The 15,767-nt window shown below is 60.0% G+C and overlaps 1 protein-coding gene and 1 long non-coding RNA gene across 2 annotated transcripts; one reads left to right on the top strand and one right to left on the bottom strand.

Moving 5' to 3' along the window:
• Positions 1-405: 405 nt before the first annotated feature.
• LOC120886471 (uncharacterized) lies at positions 406-8,356 on the bottom strand. Its single transcript, XR_005729435.2, has 2 exons — positions 8,232-8,356; positions 406-7,487 (listed from the first exon to the last, which is right to left on the bottom strand). It is a non-coding gene; the product is annotated as an uncharacterized LOC120886471 (long non-coding RNA).
• Positions 8,357-8,457: 101 nt separating this feature from the next.
• Positions 8,458-15,767, top strand: Nudt14 (nudix hydrolase 14). Its single transcript, XM_005334631.4, has 5 exons — positions 8,458-8,593; positions 11,379-11,422; positions 12,047-12,111; positions 12,282-12,519; positions 15,435-15,767. Exons 1-5 carry the CDS (start codon positions 8,513-8,515, stop codon positions 15,673-15,675), a joined length of 669 nt encoding a protein of 222 aa, XP_005334688.2. The 5' UTR covers positions 8,458-8,512; the 3' UTR covers positions 15,676-15,767.

The raw sequence follows: 15,767 nt of genomic DNA, 5'->3' as shown, positions 1-15,767 counted from the left end.
TATGAAGAGGGGAATGCAGCTTCCCGTCCCTCCTCCCTTCCCTGAGCTGTGAGGCACCTCTGGCCTGCTTCTTGTGGTCCTGATGACCAGGCACAGGCCACTTGTCTGGCCCACACACCTGGCCCATGGGTCATTTGGGCCCAGAACTCAGGCAGGGGCTTCAGCCATGTGTGCACTTACAGTGGGAGATAGGAGTCTGGCCCATTGATCCTCATGTTGGCACTCAAGGCCAGCCAGCAGTAGGGATAGGACAGGTCACTACCCCTGCCCACTTTCAGGCCCAGGCCCACAGGTGGAGGCCTCCAGCCCTCCCCTCTTGCCATTTTCTCTACAGCCCTGAGGTGCCTGACCTGCAAACTCTCCCCTCCTTCAGTCCAACTCAATGAGAAAAGAGAAACCACAACAGGCATTTCAAATAGGAATTTAATATGAGGAGTTGGTCTCCAAGGGCATGGACAGGTGGGTGGAACTTGTAGAGAGCCAGGCTACCAGAAGTGAAATGGAGCTCAGGCTGTAGCTGTCACAGAGGCCAGAGGAGACAGGGGGAGCTGTCACCAGACCCAAGGTTGCTGTGTTCTACCTGTGTCCCTGTGGCTGGGAAAGGGGGAGCCTCCTCTTGCTGTCACTGCCATCATGGCTGCCATGGTGCCTGTCACCACTGTGGCGCCACTATCTCAGCCAAGGCTTATAGAAGCTGGAAAGACCTGGCCTCCTTCTTCTCCTACCCAGGCTCTTGCAGGAGCCTGTCATGGGGCAAGCCTGCAAGGGGACTGGGACTTCTCCCAGAGGGTGAGTAGGAGCTCTTCTGCACCCCAGCTCAAGAGGCAGAGCACATCTGGGATCCACCATAATCTCTTGTACAGTGCCCACTCAGATGCCCCCTAGCCCAGCTCACATCTTCTCTACCTCTGAGCCTCCTTACCTCATCCATGGTGTAAGGTTTGTGCAGATGGAAGGAGGCATCAAGTGACAGTACCTTGCACAGTACTGAGCCTACGGGGCCACTGACAAGTAGCAGTGGGTGCTTGTAAAGGACTTGGCCCTTTCAGGGAGAGGCGGGGAGCTGCATCACGCTGGTGCCTGGAACTGGGCAAGGAAGCCCTTGGCATGAGCTGATGAAGGTCACAAGATCCAAGAGAGGTCAGTGGGGGGCTGAACTGGAACCGCCTGTGTTCTGAGAAGCAGAAGCCATATTGGTCCCATGCAGGAGAGATGGGAGAAGCAGGGAGAGTCTAAACCACAGGGCAGGATCCTGAAAGGAGAGGGGATGACAGAGTACTGGCTTCTAGCCCCCAGGCAGGCAAGGGGGCCAGAGTCCACTTGGCCCTGAGCATCTTGGGCAGCTGCCCTAGTGAGGTGATGCCAGGAGAGGTGTGGACCTACCATCGGAGTAGGGATGGGAGAATGGGGGAGCCAAAAGCAAGGCCCAGAGGGAAAACCAGGGACGCAGGGCAGCAGGCGGGGCTGGCCCAAGGCCGAGAGGTGAGAGGCAGTGGGCTGCAGGTGGTCCAGGGGTTGCCTTGCAGGCATCATGAACCCTTCAGCTCTGGGGACTAAACCAAGGTTGAAGTAGAGACCTGGGAAGTGGCCTGATGGGACAGGTGCTGCTGAGCGGGAAAGCAGAGCAAGGCTGTCTCCTAGGACATGGGGTGGCAGGGCAGTAGCCGTCCAGGCCCATACGTAGAGCTGCAGCGACTGAATGAGGATCATTGGCATTAGCACACATCTGTCCTGGAGTGAGGGTGCCAGCTCCTTCCTGAGATGCCTCAAGGTCCCTCTGCCATGAGGGTCCGTCACTGCCCCTGCACACTCAGACATCCTTTGGACTGACCACCTGGGCTGTCCAGGGCCATGTGCCATCCAAACCCCCTGGCATCTGCACCTTCAGTGTGGCCCCCGCAGGATGGTCCTTCCTCTGTCACCTGAGAATCTCTCCCCAACCTCCCCACGGGCTCCGGGCAGCTGATGGCCCTTAGAGCCAGGCCTTCTCCTCTAGGAAGTCCCCCATGCCATGTGACAGCCCAGATGATGCCTGTGTTTGGGCTGCACCCTGGGCCTCAGGGATGAGGGGGCTTGGCAGGGCTGTGCCTCGGTGGGAGGTCTCTGCGTGAATCACCCCTCAGTGGAGGCACAAACGCAGGAAACTCTATTCTGTCAAACTGTTTTCTCTTGCGGGGGAGAACCGGCCACACGAAGGCATTGTTCATGGCTAGCGCCTTCCGGGTGGGCCCACTCTGGAATGGGATGAGTGGCTTCCCCTCAAGACCCAAGGGCGCCTGGAGGTTGGAAATGTGGGGTCTTGGTCCAGTCACCGGCCCTGGGCTGCATATCCACAAGGCTTGTGCCCTCAGAAGTGGGGGCTGATTGGCCTGAGGTGGTGCAGGGCTGGAGCCCAGCCCTCGGCTCTGCAGGACTTGAGCCTGCACAAGCCCCTCCAGCCAGACTGGGCTCCATGAACATGGGGGGCAGGCAGCCCTCATATGGCCCCAGCCCTCGCCCGAGGACTTCCCACAAGGGGGAGGTGGTGAGGGTTGTGATATGACACCACTCAGGTGCTCACCTGTTCCTAGGGACTGCTGAGGGGACCTAGGCAGCCTCTCCAAAGGGCAGGGACAGCCACCCTAACATGCTTGGGGCAGTGCAGGGTGAGGGCGGCAAGGGGGTCAAGTGGGCAGGCTCCTTGCTCCAGCACCCCTCTGCCAACTGGGCAGGCTCCCAGTGGGGCCAGAGTGTCAGGGTGGGGGAACATGCCACGTGTTCCCCCGTGGCCACATGGCCTCTGAGTTCTGCCCTCCAGTCCTGACCTGGCATTCAGGGCTCCTGACTGGGCCACCTGTCAGAAGGATGCTGCCTGAGTTCTCCTGACAGAGACCCATGGGCCCTCTGGTGTCTTCAGACCTCCCTGAAACGACAGAAAGGTTACAGACCCACCGAGGAGATGAGACCCAGCGAGAACTGTCCCCAAGATTGGAACACGCAGGCTGGCAGATGGGCAGACAGGACCCAGTGCCTGGCCCCACAGAGGCTGCTGCCCAGGGAGGCCCTGAGGGCCAGAGAGCAGGTGCAGATCAGCTCCAGCCAGACGGCTGCTGTGGGACCCCACCTAGAGCAGACGGTAGCAAGGTGCCACCACCACTGAAGACAGAGCAGGGAAAGGGCCTCCAGCATCACTCGGACAGCAGTGCCCGAGGGTGGAGTGGCAGCAAGACCCCACCAAGACTGGCACAGAGCCCGGAGCAGCTGGGTGGGCAAGGGGCTGGGTCCCATCCTTCTGCACCTTAGCGTCACTCTAAGGACCACAGATGAGTGGACAAGAAGGAGGCTGAAGAAAAGCCAGACCCTCCCCCTGCCACAAGGGCTTGGTGCAGCTGAAGGCAGGTCTGGAAGCCTCTGGAACACACCGTGACGCCCAGAGTGTGTCCCTCCCCATCTTTTCCCAGGGCTCTGCCTGGGGCCTCCACCTGTCCTGCAGCCCTACAGAGTCCCCTGGCAGACAGCGCAGCCACCCCCGCCAGGCCCCTCCCCCAGGTCTGGCCCACAGCCCACCCTTGCCCGTGCCTAGGCAGTGGCACCTCACGTATCCCCCCAATCTTTAATTCTTGTGAAATACATATAATAAAAAAATTATCATGTTTGGCATTTTTTAAAAAAAATTGAAAGAGTGATACATGCCACAGCAAAATCACAACAGTACTATGATGTAAGGGGCCGGGCTGGGGCTCAGAGTAGAGCGTTCGCCTAGCACATGCAAGGCCCTGGGTTCCATCCTCAACTCCACATAAAAATAAATAAATAAAATACAAGATATAAAGTAAGGCTCTTGGGGGCGGGGCCGTGGCTCAGTGGCAGAGTGCTTGCCTAGCACGTGGGAGGCATACACATACATATATATATATATATATAGAAAAGCAAGGCTCTTTAACTGGAGTCAGCCACTACTAACAGTTCCTGAGGAGTCTTTATTTTGTTAAATGCAAAAAGATTGATCCTTTTCCCCCCAGTACTGGGATTTGAACCCAGGGCCTCCAGCATAGCAGGCAAGAGCTTTATCAGTGAGTTACTTTTTATTTTGAGGCAGGGCCTCACTAAGTTGCCAGCTGACCTGGAATTGTGATCCTCCTGCCTCAGCCTCCTAGTTGCTGGGATGACAGGCATCCACACCTGTCTGCTGGGACCATTTTCAAGTGAACAGCTTGGTGGCATTAAGCACATCAAGCACCGCCACCATCCGCCTCCAGGACGTTTTCATCTTCCTAACCCAAGCTCTGTCCCCATGAAGTGATAACACCCACCCCGTGGCCCCTGCACCCATGGTCCCTGTGACTGAGCACTCTGGGGACACCTGTTAGTACATCATATGGGTATGGCTCCGAGTGACTAGCCCATTCCACTCAGCCCACATCCTCACAGGCACCATACTGTGCCAAACCCAGTGGTTTAAGGCTGAGTGGTGTCCACCACAGGTTTATATGAGAGGTGTCCCCCAAGGGTCCACGTGAGACAATGCAGGAAGGTCAGAGGAGACGCGACCGGGCTGGGGGAGCCTCAGCCAGAGAGTCAACCCCCTGGTGGGAGGGAGGTGGCCCTGGGTCTCTATTTTGTATCTGGAGAGAGGAGTCTCTGCTTCCTGGTCACAGGTCAGCTGCTTCCCTGGGCCACACTCTTGGGCCATGACGTCCTGCCTCATCTTGAGCCCCGAGGAGTGGGGCCTGCTGTCTCTGGCCTGAGGCCTCTGAAACCGTGAGCCCCCAGATCGACTTCTCCCCCTCTCTAGTTGTGCTGCTCGAGGCCCTTTAGTCACAGCAGCAAAAAAGCCAAGACACCCCTCCACCTGTCAATGGGCACTACAGTCTTGTGGGGGGCACTGGGGATCAAAGCAGGTGCTCCCGACACGGAGCTACACCCCCAGCCCTTTTTACTTTGTGAGAAAGGGTCTCGCTAAGTTGTTAGGGTCTTGCTAAGTTGCTAAGGCTGGCCTCCAACCTGCAGTCCTCCTGCCTCAGGCGTGTGCCATGGTGCCCGGCTCCCAGAGGGGTTTTTGTTCACTTGGTGACCAAAGCCACAGGAGTGACAGCGATGCCCCCACCGCCCAGGCACTCAGCCTCTTGAAGCTCTGTTCCTGTCTGAATGAGAACAGCAGCAGGCAGAGTCCAGACCTTGGCAGAGCTGTGGCTGCCACACATGTGAGGCAGCTCTGCCGTCTGCAGTCCAGAGTCCAGGGGTCACCTGGTGCTCCAGGGTGCCTCTCGGACTCCTCTCCCAGAGACGACAGTCAAGCAGCCACAGCAAGGTGCCCACAGACAGCACGTGGCCTTTTCAGTGCAAGCAGGACATTTTCCAGACAGATACCCAGTCCACAGGAGGCCCAGAATGACTTGAGAGCTAAAGCAGACCCTGTAGGCGAGGCACAGAAGGCGCTGCTCTGGCTGCCGAAGGGAAGTGGCCTCCATCAGAGCTCTGCGCCAGCCCAGCCTCCACCCGGCATGAGGCATAACAAGTGTTCCCAGGCAGGCCAGGGGCCCCAAATGTGTGTCTCACGCATGGTCTCCAGCTTCTAATGCCCGTTCCCACTGAGACCCAGGCCTACGGGCCAAGGGTCTCATGTGGGAGCTGGGAAGGCAATCCCCGGGAGCTGGTGGAGACAGGTCTCTGGAGCCTGTCTGTGCTGGTGGGAGCTGGCCACCAGGCTCCAGTGTGGCATGGCATGGCACTTGGGGGTGGCTGAGGATGCTGTCCCTCAGGGGCCTGCTCTGACATGCCTGGCACACAGGAGGACTGAGGCTGGGCCTCTTAAAGCCAGACCTGTAGAGCAGCCCAGCCCTGCCCAATGACATGTGGGGAGCCTCTGTGCCCGAGGGTCACCGCTCCCTCAGTCCCCCTTCTCACCCCCACCCCCTCACCTGGTCCTCTTGCTGGCAGCTCCCAGGGTGGCATACTGAATTCTCCAGACCCCCCAGCCTGCCAGGCACCCAGCTGCCAACTTCTTTACCTGACAGGCTGCTGGACGTTGCCCAAAAGCCTGGTGTCACCAGAGGCCTTGCTTACTGGGCCCCAGCCTCCTTTGCCTCTACCCTCTTTACCCTGGGACCACTCTGAATCCCTCCTTCCCTCCCACCCCATCCTTTACAGGGGAACTTGCCCTACTCCCCTTAAACAGAAAGGAAAGCATCAGTGTCCTGCAGACCTGCAGATCCTAGACTCTCAGGACCCAGGGCTCTGCCCTGGCTGTGGTACCATCTCTCCCAGTGTGTGCCTGCTGTGTGTCCACACCTGTTCCCAGAACCTGTGGTCTGGGACCTCACATGGCAAAAAGGACTTTGCAGATGGGATGAAGTGAGGACCCTGAGATGGGGTGACCCTGGTTATCAGAATCCTTGGAAGAGGGAGCTACAGGCTCAGAAGATAAGGGGTGAAAGTGGAAGGACAGAGACACCTGCTGCTGGCTTTGAAGACGGGAAGGGGCAGCAAGTGTCAGGAGTGGGGGTGCTTGTAGAAGCTGCAGAAGGCAAGGAATGCCACCTCCCCGGGGCACCAGACGGGGTCAGCCCTGCCAACACCCTACCTGGGATCTTGCCCTCCAGAGCTGCAAGGATGTAAGCCGCGGAGTCTGCAGAAATTTGTCTCAGCTAGTACCCACAGGAACCTACAGAGGGTCCTTCTGTCCCACCAGGTGCTGTCTCTACCTCTAAACACGCCCTAGACAAGGTCTCCAAAGCCCCTAGAGATGGACCGGATATCTACCTGGAAAACGTTCTGCCTGTACTGAAAAGGCCACATGCTGTCGTTTCTGGGAAAGAAGTCGGAATTCAGCATGCCACAGCCAATGACCAGGCAGGCCCCTTCCCACTGCAGGGCTTGGGGAGTCTCACTCTAGCACAGGTACTTCCTGCCTGTGGTTGCTCCAATCCTGAAGACAAATCACAGAGCTTCCAGCTGCAGCTCAGACCAAGGCGGGAGGCAAAGGGCCTGGTCTCATGGGCTGGGGCCACCTGCTCAGCCACCTGCCCTGGCCTGCCTGCTTGGGCCTGCCCAGCTGTGGTAGGCCAGCTTCTGGGAGGGGCTCACTGGTGTGTGGTCTCTTTGCCCTTCAGGACACTAGGCTGGCCAGGCCAAAGCTGGAAAACACAGTCCCCTACAGTCACAGAGGATGATCACGGGTCCTACTTTGTGACATTTCCTTTCTTTGGAAAGGTGGTGGCCCAGAATGTTCTTTCTGACCTATAGGACACAGTGAGAATGATTCTACATGACACTGGACCACTGAGTCATAGAAGTCTAACGGTTCTGCCTGGCCTGACACACACATGCCAGGGGGAGCCAGATACCATGGAGAATCCATGCAGTGAGGAAGCCCCAACTAGCCACTGGAAAGGCCACATGCCACCTACCTGAGGATGGCCCACCCTGGTTTAACCTTCAGAAGACTCCAGATCCAGCTGTCACCTGGTTGCCACTGCAGAGACCCCAAGCAGAGCTGAGTAGGGGAGCTGTGGTAATTCACAGAGTAGGAGGGACACAGTGCTTTAAAGTTCTGGGGAGCAAAAGCTAACAGGGACCTGGGAATCAATCTAAAATCCACATGGCCACCCCCCACCCCAAGACACGGTTCAAAGAACAGTGTCAATAGCAAAGGTCCTCAGCTCCACCACCCAGTGGTTTTAACCTGCCCCTGGGAAGGCAGTGGTGACATGTGGTCTGTCCAGGGAAGAATTCCAGTTGCCTGGAGGCTGTTGGAAGGGTGGGACTTCTTGGAGCGGGAACAGCAACCGGCTTATGCGTGGAGGGACAGCCCCAGAGACAGACAGGAATCGGCAACTCCTCCCCCAAGCAGCAGGTGGGCTGTCAGCCCAGGCCACTTCCTTTTTCTGGGAATCTGGAGGAGAGACAGCCAGGCTCTGCCTGGGCCCCCTACTCCACCCCAGTCCCTTCATCTCTCCTCCAGTCCTCTCAGAGCCCTCCTTCCAAAGAATGACTGAGAGGTGTCTACACTTTCCCCTACGGGGTTCACCCGGTCCTCCCTCCTGGCTCCAGAGGCTACCCAGACCTCGGGCTCCGGTAACTCTCTGCCAGGGCCCAGCAGAGAGTTGCTCTTGGAGGGCTGCCGCCCTTGCTCCGCCCTAGGACGACCTAATCATGGGGTTGTCACAGACCCCAGAAGGGCAGGCATCCCAGGGCTCACTTCCCCCCAGGTTCAGGCCTTCCGCTCCCTCCCTTCCTCCCCCCAAACGTACCACCCGCACGCCGCGCCCCAGCCCGCACGCTCCCACGCAGCGGGCAGCGGTCGAGGTCTGCTGGCGAGTCCTTCCCGGGTTCACACCCTCCGCGCGGCTCGCGGAGCACCGGGGCGACCAGCGCCCCGCCCGCGTGCAGCACTTGGTAGGTGCTACCTGGGCGCCACGGCCCGCCCCGCGCGCACTGGGCATGCCCAGAGCCACAGTCACGCGCGCGCCAGCTCCCGACGGGAGAGCTCCTCGCCCCGCGGAAGCCCGGGCCGGACCTGTCCCGCGCTGCCATGGAGCGCATCGAGGGGGTGGCCGTGGGCCGCTGTGCCAGCTCTTCCTACATGCGGCCGCTCACGCTGCACTACCGCCAGGTGAGTCGGCTCCGCGCCCCCGCGCCCCCGCGCCCCCGCGACACCCGCCGCGCCGCCGGCTCGCCCCGCCTCCGTGACGCCCCGCCCCGGCCCACAGAGACCACGCCCCCGGGCCCGCCCCCACCCCAGGCTCCGCCTCGGGGGCCGGCCCTGGCACGTGAACGCTCACCCCTTCAAAGGAGCTTTGCCTTCCCGCCTGGCCCACCTGTCCCTTTTTGCAGTCAGACTCACTGGTCGCCCTGAAAGTCAGGGCAGGCATCCTGGAGTTGGTGGCCCTCCGGCTAAGACTGGAAGGAGGAGATAACTGGGCAGAGGAGGAAGGAACCTGGAGCACCAAGGCTGGGAGGGAGGAGGCAGAAAAGGGAGCCTCTCAAGGTGGGCTCCCAGGGGTCTTCACAGGGAAGACACCTCTGCCCTCCCCAGCATCACCCCCACAGCATGACTGCACTTACCGCTCTTGACACATAGTAGGCTCACACTTGGTGGGTGGATGAGTAGCCCATGCCCTTGTCTTCCCTTATCCAGACCTGGCCACCTTCCTCCTAATCATCGGCCAGTGCCTGGTCCCATCCAGATGGGCACTGTATTTGCCTGCTTGCCCTACCTGCTACCATTGTGCCGTTCCTCTGTGCTCCTGCCCTCCCAGCCTCAGCTAATACCACCCCTGGTGTCCCTCCGCCTGGCCCATGGATTCACACCATGTCCCTCCCGGTGCCTGCTTCCTGCCAGCCCTGTGTGGCCTTTCTGGCTAGCCCAGCCTGAGAGGCCCCAGCCCTCCCCTTCCCTGCTGTGGTGGTCCCATGGCTCCAGAGGACAGGGAATTCCACTCTCCAGGGTGAAGCCAAGGACACTGCAGGTCTGGGGGAGCAGCTGGGGCCAGTCAAGGGACAAACGTGGACATGGATTTCTGTTCTTTTCCTGTTTGCTGGCCTGGGGCAGAGAGGCTGGTGGATATGAGGGTGCTTGGTTGTGGCTGCTCAGCCCCCCAAGGGTCCTTGTAGGAAGTGAGTGGGTACTGGGTGGTCCAGGCATGGTCCAGCTGTGGCTGATGGCCAGAGATGTCTCTCCACCTTCCCAGGAAAAGCTGTGGTGTGGCCCCTGGGGGGCTGCCCATCAGCATATTTCCACTGAGAGTCTGATAACCAAAGCTGACCTGAACAGGGGACAGGCTGTGGATGTGATGTGGGGGACCAGGTGGCACTCCCTCAGAGGCCAAGGGACACCATGGGGACAGCTACAACCCATGGTTGTTTGTTTCACCTGGCCAGGGGAGGCCTGGTGGACAGATAAAGTGAACCAGAAGCAGGGGAAACCTTGGCCCTCAAGAGGATGGGACTGCCTTTATACCCTTGGCCTGTGCCTCCCTCCCAGGGTCTTAGTGGGTCTCTCTGGACCTTCCCCTGTACCTTGCTGTACCTAAGGGTCTGACAGTTTTGATCTTCAGACGAGAGGGTCCCTGAGACCTACACAGGGCAACATTTACCCAAAGGAAGGCCATGACAGGTGTAGGCACTGAAGGCTCACTGTAGGCTGCGGGGGGCCCTCACTGGAGCCTACCTGGGTGGGAAGCTGGCCCTGGGTGGCCAGTCTTTGAGCAGGCCTGGGCTTGCCTGTGGGTGGTGCCTCAGCCACCTTTGGGACAGCCTGACCTGCACAGGAAGTGGGCCCTCCCCTCTCCTTGGGAACCTGATGCCACGCCCCTCCCGACACCTCTGCCTGTAGCTCGGCTTCATCTGGCCTGCTTGCCTCCTCTGGGCCTCTACTGTGATGCTCCCTGACCGGAGTGCCCTCTCCCTCCCGTGCCTACTGTAGGAAGTCCTCACAGGGTGCGCCCTTTCTTCTGGAGCTAACCCTAACCCTAACCACAGTTCAACAGCTTGGATGGAGCTCCATCATCTGTCCTGGGCTGGCCAGGGCCTTGGGGCTGACCCAGAGGCTGAGTGGCAGGTGGGCCAAGCAGGCCAGGGATGGACAGTCATGGGCAGGGTTCAGGTCTGGCCCCATGAGCAGAGACCCCTGGGAGGAATGGACACTGGCCACCCCAGCTTCCAGGGGGAGAACATCTTGCCTAGTGGTGTCCAGGTGGTGGTATTCTGGGCCCTTCACACTCAACCCACTGGCGTCAATTCTGGCTGCCCTGTGGGCCCAGTCTGCTGTGTCCAGTCCCTGTCCCTTCAGCCCCTCTATCCACTGTGTTCTGCTGGACACTGGGAGCCTTCCTGTGGGGAAGCAGGACTGTGGGATGTGTGAGATACAGCCCAAGCCAGAGCTGGGTGGGGAAGGATGTCCCACTCTCCAGCCACCGTCCGCGAGTCAGTTCTGCAGCGGGATCTCTCTACAGCCCAGCTGCTCTGGGGGCTGGGCCCCTTTCAGGAGACCAGCCGGCCTTCCTGCCTCCTGTCTCCCGCTTCCCAGTAGCCCAGCCTCAGTGATGAACACCTGGCCTCTGCTGTGCCTCCATGGGATGGTCTCTGCCCTGACTCTGAGGTGTCAGCTGGCCCTTCTTGGATTCTGATGCTTCCCACACCTGTGACAGTGTACATCTCTGCAGCCCCTGGTGCCCCTGGGACAACTTTCTTCCCTTTGCCCCTCAGGAGATCAGGTTGCCCTTGATCTCCTCCCCACCCACCGAGGCTCCTAGCTCACGTGGGCCAGGCTGTGGGCAGGGCTCCCTGCCAGGAGTGGGTGTCGCTGCCCTGTGGAGTGGCTTTGTGTGGCCTCAGCTCCCAGGGCCTCCATCCATGCTGGCAGCACTTGGCCCTCCTGACTGCCCTGCCTCTTTCAGAATGGTGTCCAGAAGTCGTGGGACTTCATGAAGACCCATGACAGGTGAGGGCCTGGCCTGGTGGCTGGGAATTTCTGGAAACACCGGAGCCCTGGGCTGGGGGCCCACCCCACCCCTAGTTTCTTCCCTCCCCATGGTCTTCAGTCACCCTTCCCTCAGGCCCGCCTTTGGCGATCCTGTCCCAGAGAGGTCAGCCTGAGGCCTGACAGCTGGTTGGGTCCTGGCTCAGACCACCTGGATCCTGGTAGCAGGCTGGGCCTCCTGGAGCTGGGAGGCCAGCCTGGTGTCCTTGCCCCAGCACTGAGGTGCAGCCTGGGTGGAGATGTAGGTGGCCTGAGGGGTGTACCAGTCGTGTAGCCGGCTAGCAGGGGCCAAGTGTCCTGTCAGGTACCCGGCCTCCACGCCTCTCCTGACACAGTAAGCTGCCCAGCATGTCCTGTCCCCTTTCCTGCTAGCCAGAATACAGTAGGTCCAGATCCCGGCCTCACCATGTATCCCTAGCAAGTCTGGCCCTGCTGGGCCTCAGTATCCTCATCTGAGCAAGGGGCCAACTTTTCTGGGCTGCTGGGAAGAGGGAGGGGGCATGTGGGGATAGGAGGATGGGAACCAGGTCCCCCAGGGAGGGGAGGTGGGGCCACTTGTGTGCTGAGCTCCCCGCCCCCACACAGCGTGACCATTCTCCTGTTCAACTCTTCTCAGAGGAGCCTGGTGTTGGTGAAGCAGTTCCGGCCAGGTGAGGCCAGCTGGGTGGGAGGTGGGGAGGAGGGATCGGTAGGGCACTTCCAGTTGAGGGACTGCGTGCAGGTGTGGGGACCTCCAGGAGACACTGAGGCCTGGTGAGAGGGTCAGGCTCCTAGCAGTCACTGGGGGTAACCACCGCATGGCGGTGTCCTCCCCCGCCAGCTGTGTATGCAGGTGAGGTGGAACGCCGCTTCCCAGGGTCGCTGGCCGATGTGGACCTGGACCAGCCCCGGGAACTGCAGCCCACGCTGCCTGGCTCAGCCGGGGTGACAGTTGAGCTGTGTGCTGGCCTTGTGGATCAGCCCGGGCTCTCGCTGGAGGAGGTGGTGTGCAAGGAGGCTTGGGAGGAGTGTGGCTACCGCTTGGTGCCCTCTGATCTGCACCAGGTCGTGACGTACAGGTGAGGGGCTGGGGCAGGGCGTCTGCTGTTCTCGGGCCCTGGGGAGAGGTGTGTGTGGGTAGGACAGACTCCTTCTTGGTTTTCCGCGTGGGATGGAGAGGGTGGACCGACACACCTCAGATCCTCAGCAAGTCCAGAACCCAGGGTTCCTGGGGCCTGGAACATGCTTGGTGCAGGTCCCCACCCTGCGGGCCAGCCACGTGGGGCCAACTCCCAGTGGCAGCTGCTGCTGACAGATGCCTTCACTTCCTGTGGGATTAAGCACCGGGACGCTGGGGGTGGGGTGAGTCACAGCTCTGTTCTCAGATGGAGGCTCAGGAATGAGGAGAGGCCAGTCCTGGGCCCAAGGGGCAGCTCTCAGTGAGGGGAAGAGGCAAAGCCCGAGCTTCAGCACCCATCCCAGCTAAGCCCAGATGTCCCCTCCTGGCCTCCATGAGGCAGGCTGGCTGGGACCACCTTCCCAGACAGGATATTGGGGTAAAGCTCCCTGACTCCAGCCAAGGTCTGGGGCAGGAGGAGGGTCCCTCTGCCACCTCTCAGCCTAGCACATGGTCACTCTGTTTTGAGCTCCAGGACCTCACCAGGTGCAGCCCTGTGGTGGCGCAGGGTTTCCACACAAGGCAGGATTTCCATGCGCAAGGTTGAAGGTTGTGAGTGTGAAGGTCTGGCTGGTTTCTCTGCAGGTGTCCTCCACGTGCCCTTGACCCCTCTATCCTGGGGTGGTGGGACAGGGAGAATCCAAGGGGCCTGATCTTGCTTAGGGGATTGGCCAGTGGGCAGGGCAGTGGACCACGCAGGGATGGAAGGGAGGTGGGAGGTACCTAGAGGGGCTGGGGTCCTCTGGACAAGGTGAGCCAGGCGGGGTCCTGGCAGAGTTTCAAGGGCAAGTGGACAAGAGGTTTCACAGACAGGCTGCGGCCTGACTCTGACGATGCCGGGTAGCCATGAAGGGTTGGGGGCCGTGGGACATCTGGCCAGGGCGCTCACCTGCTGGAACAGAAAACAAAGCCCAGGAGGGCCAGTGATTAGCTAAGGAGTGAGGGAAACTGGAACCCGCCTGGGGAGGGGCAGCCCCGCAGGCTGGGCCACAGAGGGACCGCCTCCTCCACAAGCCTGTGGAAGCTGGAGACCCCCAGGCCAGGCTGCGGCTGTTGGCAGGAGCCCGTCGGGGCCTGTGGAGATAGGAGTAGGGGCGAGGAACCACCAGGGAGTTGGTTTGGGGGCCCCCTTGTGGGGCTGGGGGACCTGGGGACTGCCCCGTTCTGCAGGCCTGTCACTGAGGCCAGTCTCCTCTCTGGCGCTCTCAGTGTGCCCTCCTGGGTGGGCTTGCCCCAGCCCCGACATCTCTTGGACACCCTGTGGCCCACATGCTCACCTGCTCACCCCTCCTGTTCTGGAATTCAGCCTGGCCCCTGGCCATCCCATCTACACAGCTGGCAGTCACCACTTGGGACCCTGTCCATGCCAGTCTGGGCTACTGCCCACTCACCGTGAGGCAGAAACACCTCACTCATTTCCAGCCGAGGACCAATGGCCAGTCCTGGGGGTCTTGCTGCCAGCCCATCCTACATTGCCATGCTGAGAGCCCCAGTCCCACACCCTGACTGCCTTGGCCCATGCTGACCTCACCTGTGACCACTGGGCCTGCTGGGTTTGTCTCCTGCCCATCAGCCTGGGGCCCCCGGGTGCAGACAGATCTACCACGCGGCCTGCGCAGTGGTTTCATTAATGAGGTTCTAGGCATAAAGTTAGTTAGAAGAGATCGAAATAAACACGCAGACTCAGTTTCCTTATTTCTATTGCTAGGTCCGAGACGGCTCTCCTCTCTGGTTCGCTCCTGTAACCGCCCAGCAGGGCAGCAAGGATTACTCAGGGCTAGCAGGAGAGAGAGAGAGTGAACACGCCCGGGAGTAGCCTTTTATTGGGGAACAAGAGATTCAGGGAGAATTCCATCCAATGAAGGTTGGGGGGGCAGCACTCCAAGGTCAGAGTCAGTGATTGGGTCCCCGGGGTCAGTGGTCAGGCACACCCCCACACGGACGGGTTCTCTCATCAGGAAAGGGCCGGGAAAGCTTCGACTTTTGCCAAAGTGCCTCAGACCCTTAACGGGAGCCGCCCAATCACGTGTCAGAATGGCTTCCCACAGACAGAGGTCTGGCAGAGACCTTGGCAGCTGAAGGAGGGGGCTGTGGGCTGGGCCAGCGGGGAAAGAAGCCCTGACTAGACGGCCAGAGGGTGAGGGGCAGGGGGCTGCAGGAGGGGCCATCGGTAGAGCAGCCTGCCACAGACATGGTGGTGTCATGTAGCACCCCTTCATGACCTCACTGCTCCTGGGGCTCTCAAGTAGAGTCCAAGGTTGTGGTCTTCTGCCAAATGTCCCCAGGCTGTGGTCAGGGTTGTCAGGCAGTTCAGAGACCCATCCAGACGTGGGTCCTCTTCCGAGTTCACATAGCTGTGGCAGAATTCAGCTCCTTGTGACCACAGGACAGAGGGCCTGTTTCCTTGATGGCTGTTGGCTAGGGACCACTCTCAACTTCTAATACTAACTACCTGCAGGTTGTTTTGTCCTGAGGGCCAGAAAGACAGTATCTCTTTCATTTTCTCCATCTCTGACCTTGAAACCTCTCCTGATTAGGGTCCTTTGGGGTAGACTCAGATCAGCCAAAGGTCCTAAATCACAGCTGCAGAACCCGCCTACCTCTGACACTTAGGCCAGTCCTGGAAGGCACACCCCAGCATGTGCCCAGTTCCCCCCATGTAAGGGTGTGTGGCACCAGAATACGCATCATGGGTGGGAATCTGGGGAGGGATGGGGCAACCCAGAGTCCTACCTGCTCAGAAGGAAAGAAGCCAAAGGGGCAGGGTGACTCCTAGGGCCACCACGGTGGGTCAGCAGGCCCTGTCTCCTCTCACAGGTCTGGAGTAGGACTGACCGGCTCTAGGCAGACCATGTTCTATGCAGAGGTGACAGATGCCCAGCGAGGCGGGCCAGGAGGAGGCCTGGTGGAAGAGGGTGAGCTCATTGAGGTTGTGCACCTGCCTCTGGACAGTGCCCAGGCCTTCGTGGACAACACGGACATCCCCAAGACCCTTGGCGTCATCTTTGGCATCTCCTGGTTCCTCAGCCAGGTGGCTCCCCGCCTGAATCTCCAGTGAGACTCTGGGATGGGGCTTCAACTCAGAAGCAGTGTCCTGGCCACTCACCCTCCTCCCTGCAGACCCAATAAAGCTTGTGCAGTTCTAGCTCA

The sequence above is a fragment of the Ictidomys tridecemlineatus genome, chromosome 5 (genome assembly GCF_052094955.1).
Source record: "Ictidomys tridecemlineatus isolate mIctTri1 chromosome 5, mIctTri1.hap1, whole genome shotgun sequence".
NCBI classification, from domain to species: domain Eukaryota; kingdom Metazoa; phylum Chordata; class Mammalia; order Rodentia; family Sciuridae; genus Ictidomys; species Ictidomys tridecemlineatus.
This window is presented reverse-complemented; position numbering and strand designations above follow the sequence as displayed.

What these genes read in the sequence shown, in the direction of transcription:
- Nudt14 (XM_005334631.4), top strand. Translation starts at nt 8,513, where the DNA reads ATGGAGCGCATCGAGGGGGTGGCCGTGGGCCGCTGTGCCAGCTCTTCC. An exon ending in TTCATGAAGACCCATGACAG is followed by an intron (nt 11,423 to 12,046) that starts GTGAGGGCCTGG and finishes GCCCCCACACAG; the next exon opens with CGTGACCATTCTCCTGTTCA. An exon ending in CACCAGGTCGTGACGTACAG is followed by an intron (nt 12,520 to 15,434) that starts GTGAGGGGCTGG and finishes CTCCTCTCACAG; the next exon opens with GTCTGGAGTAGGACTGACCG.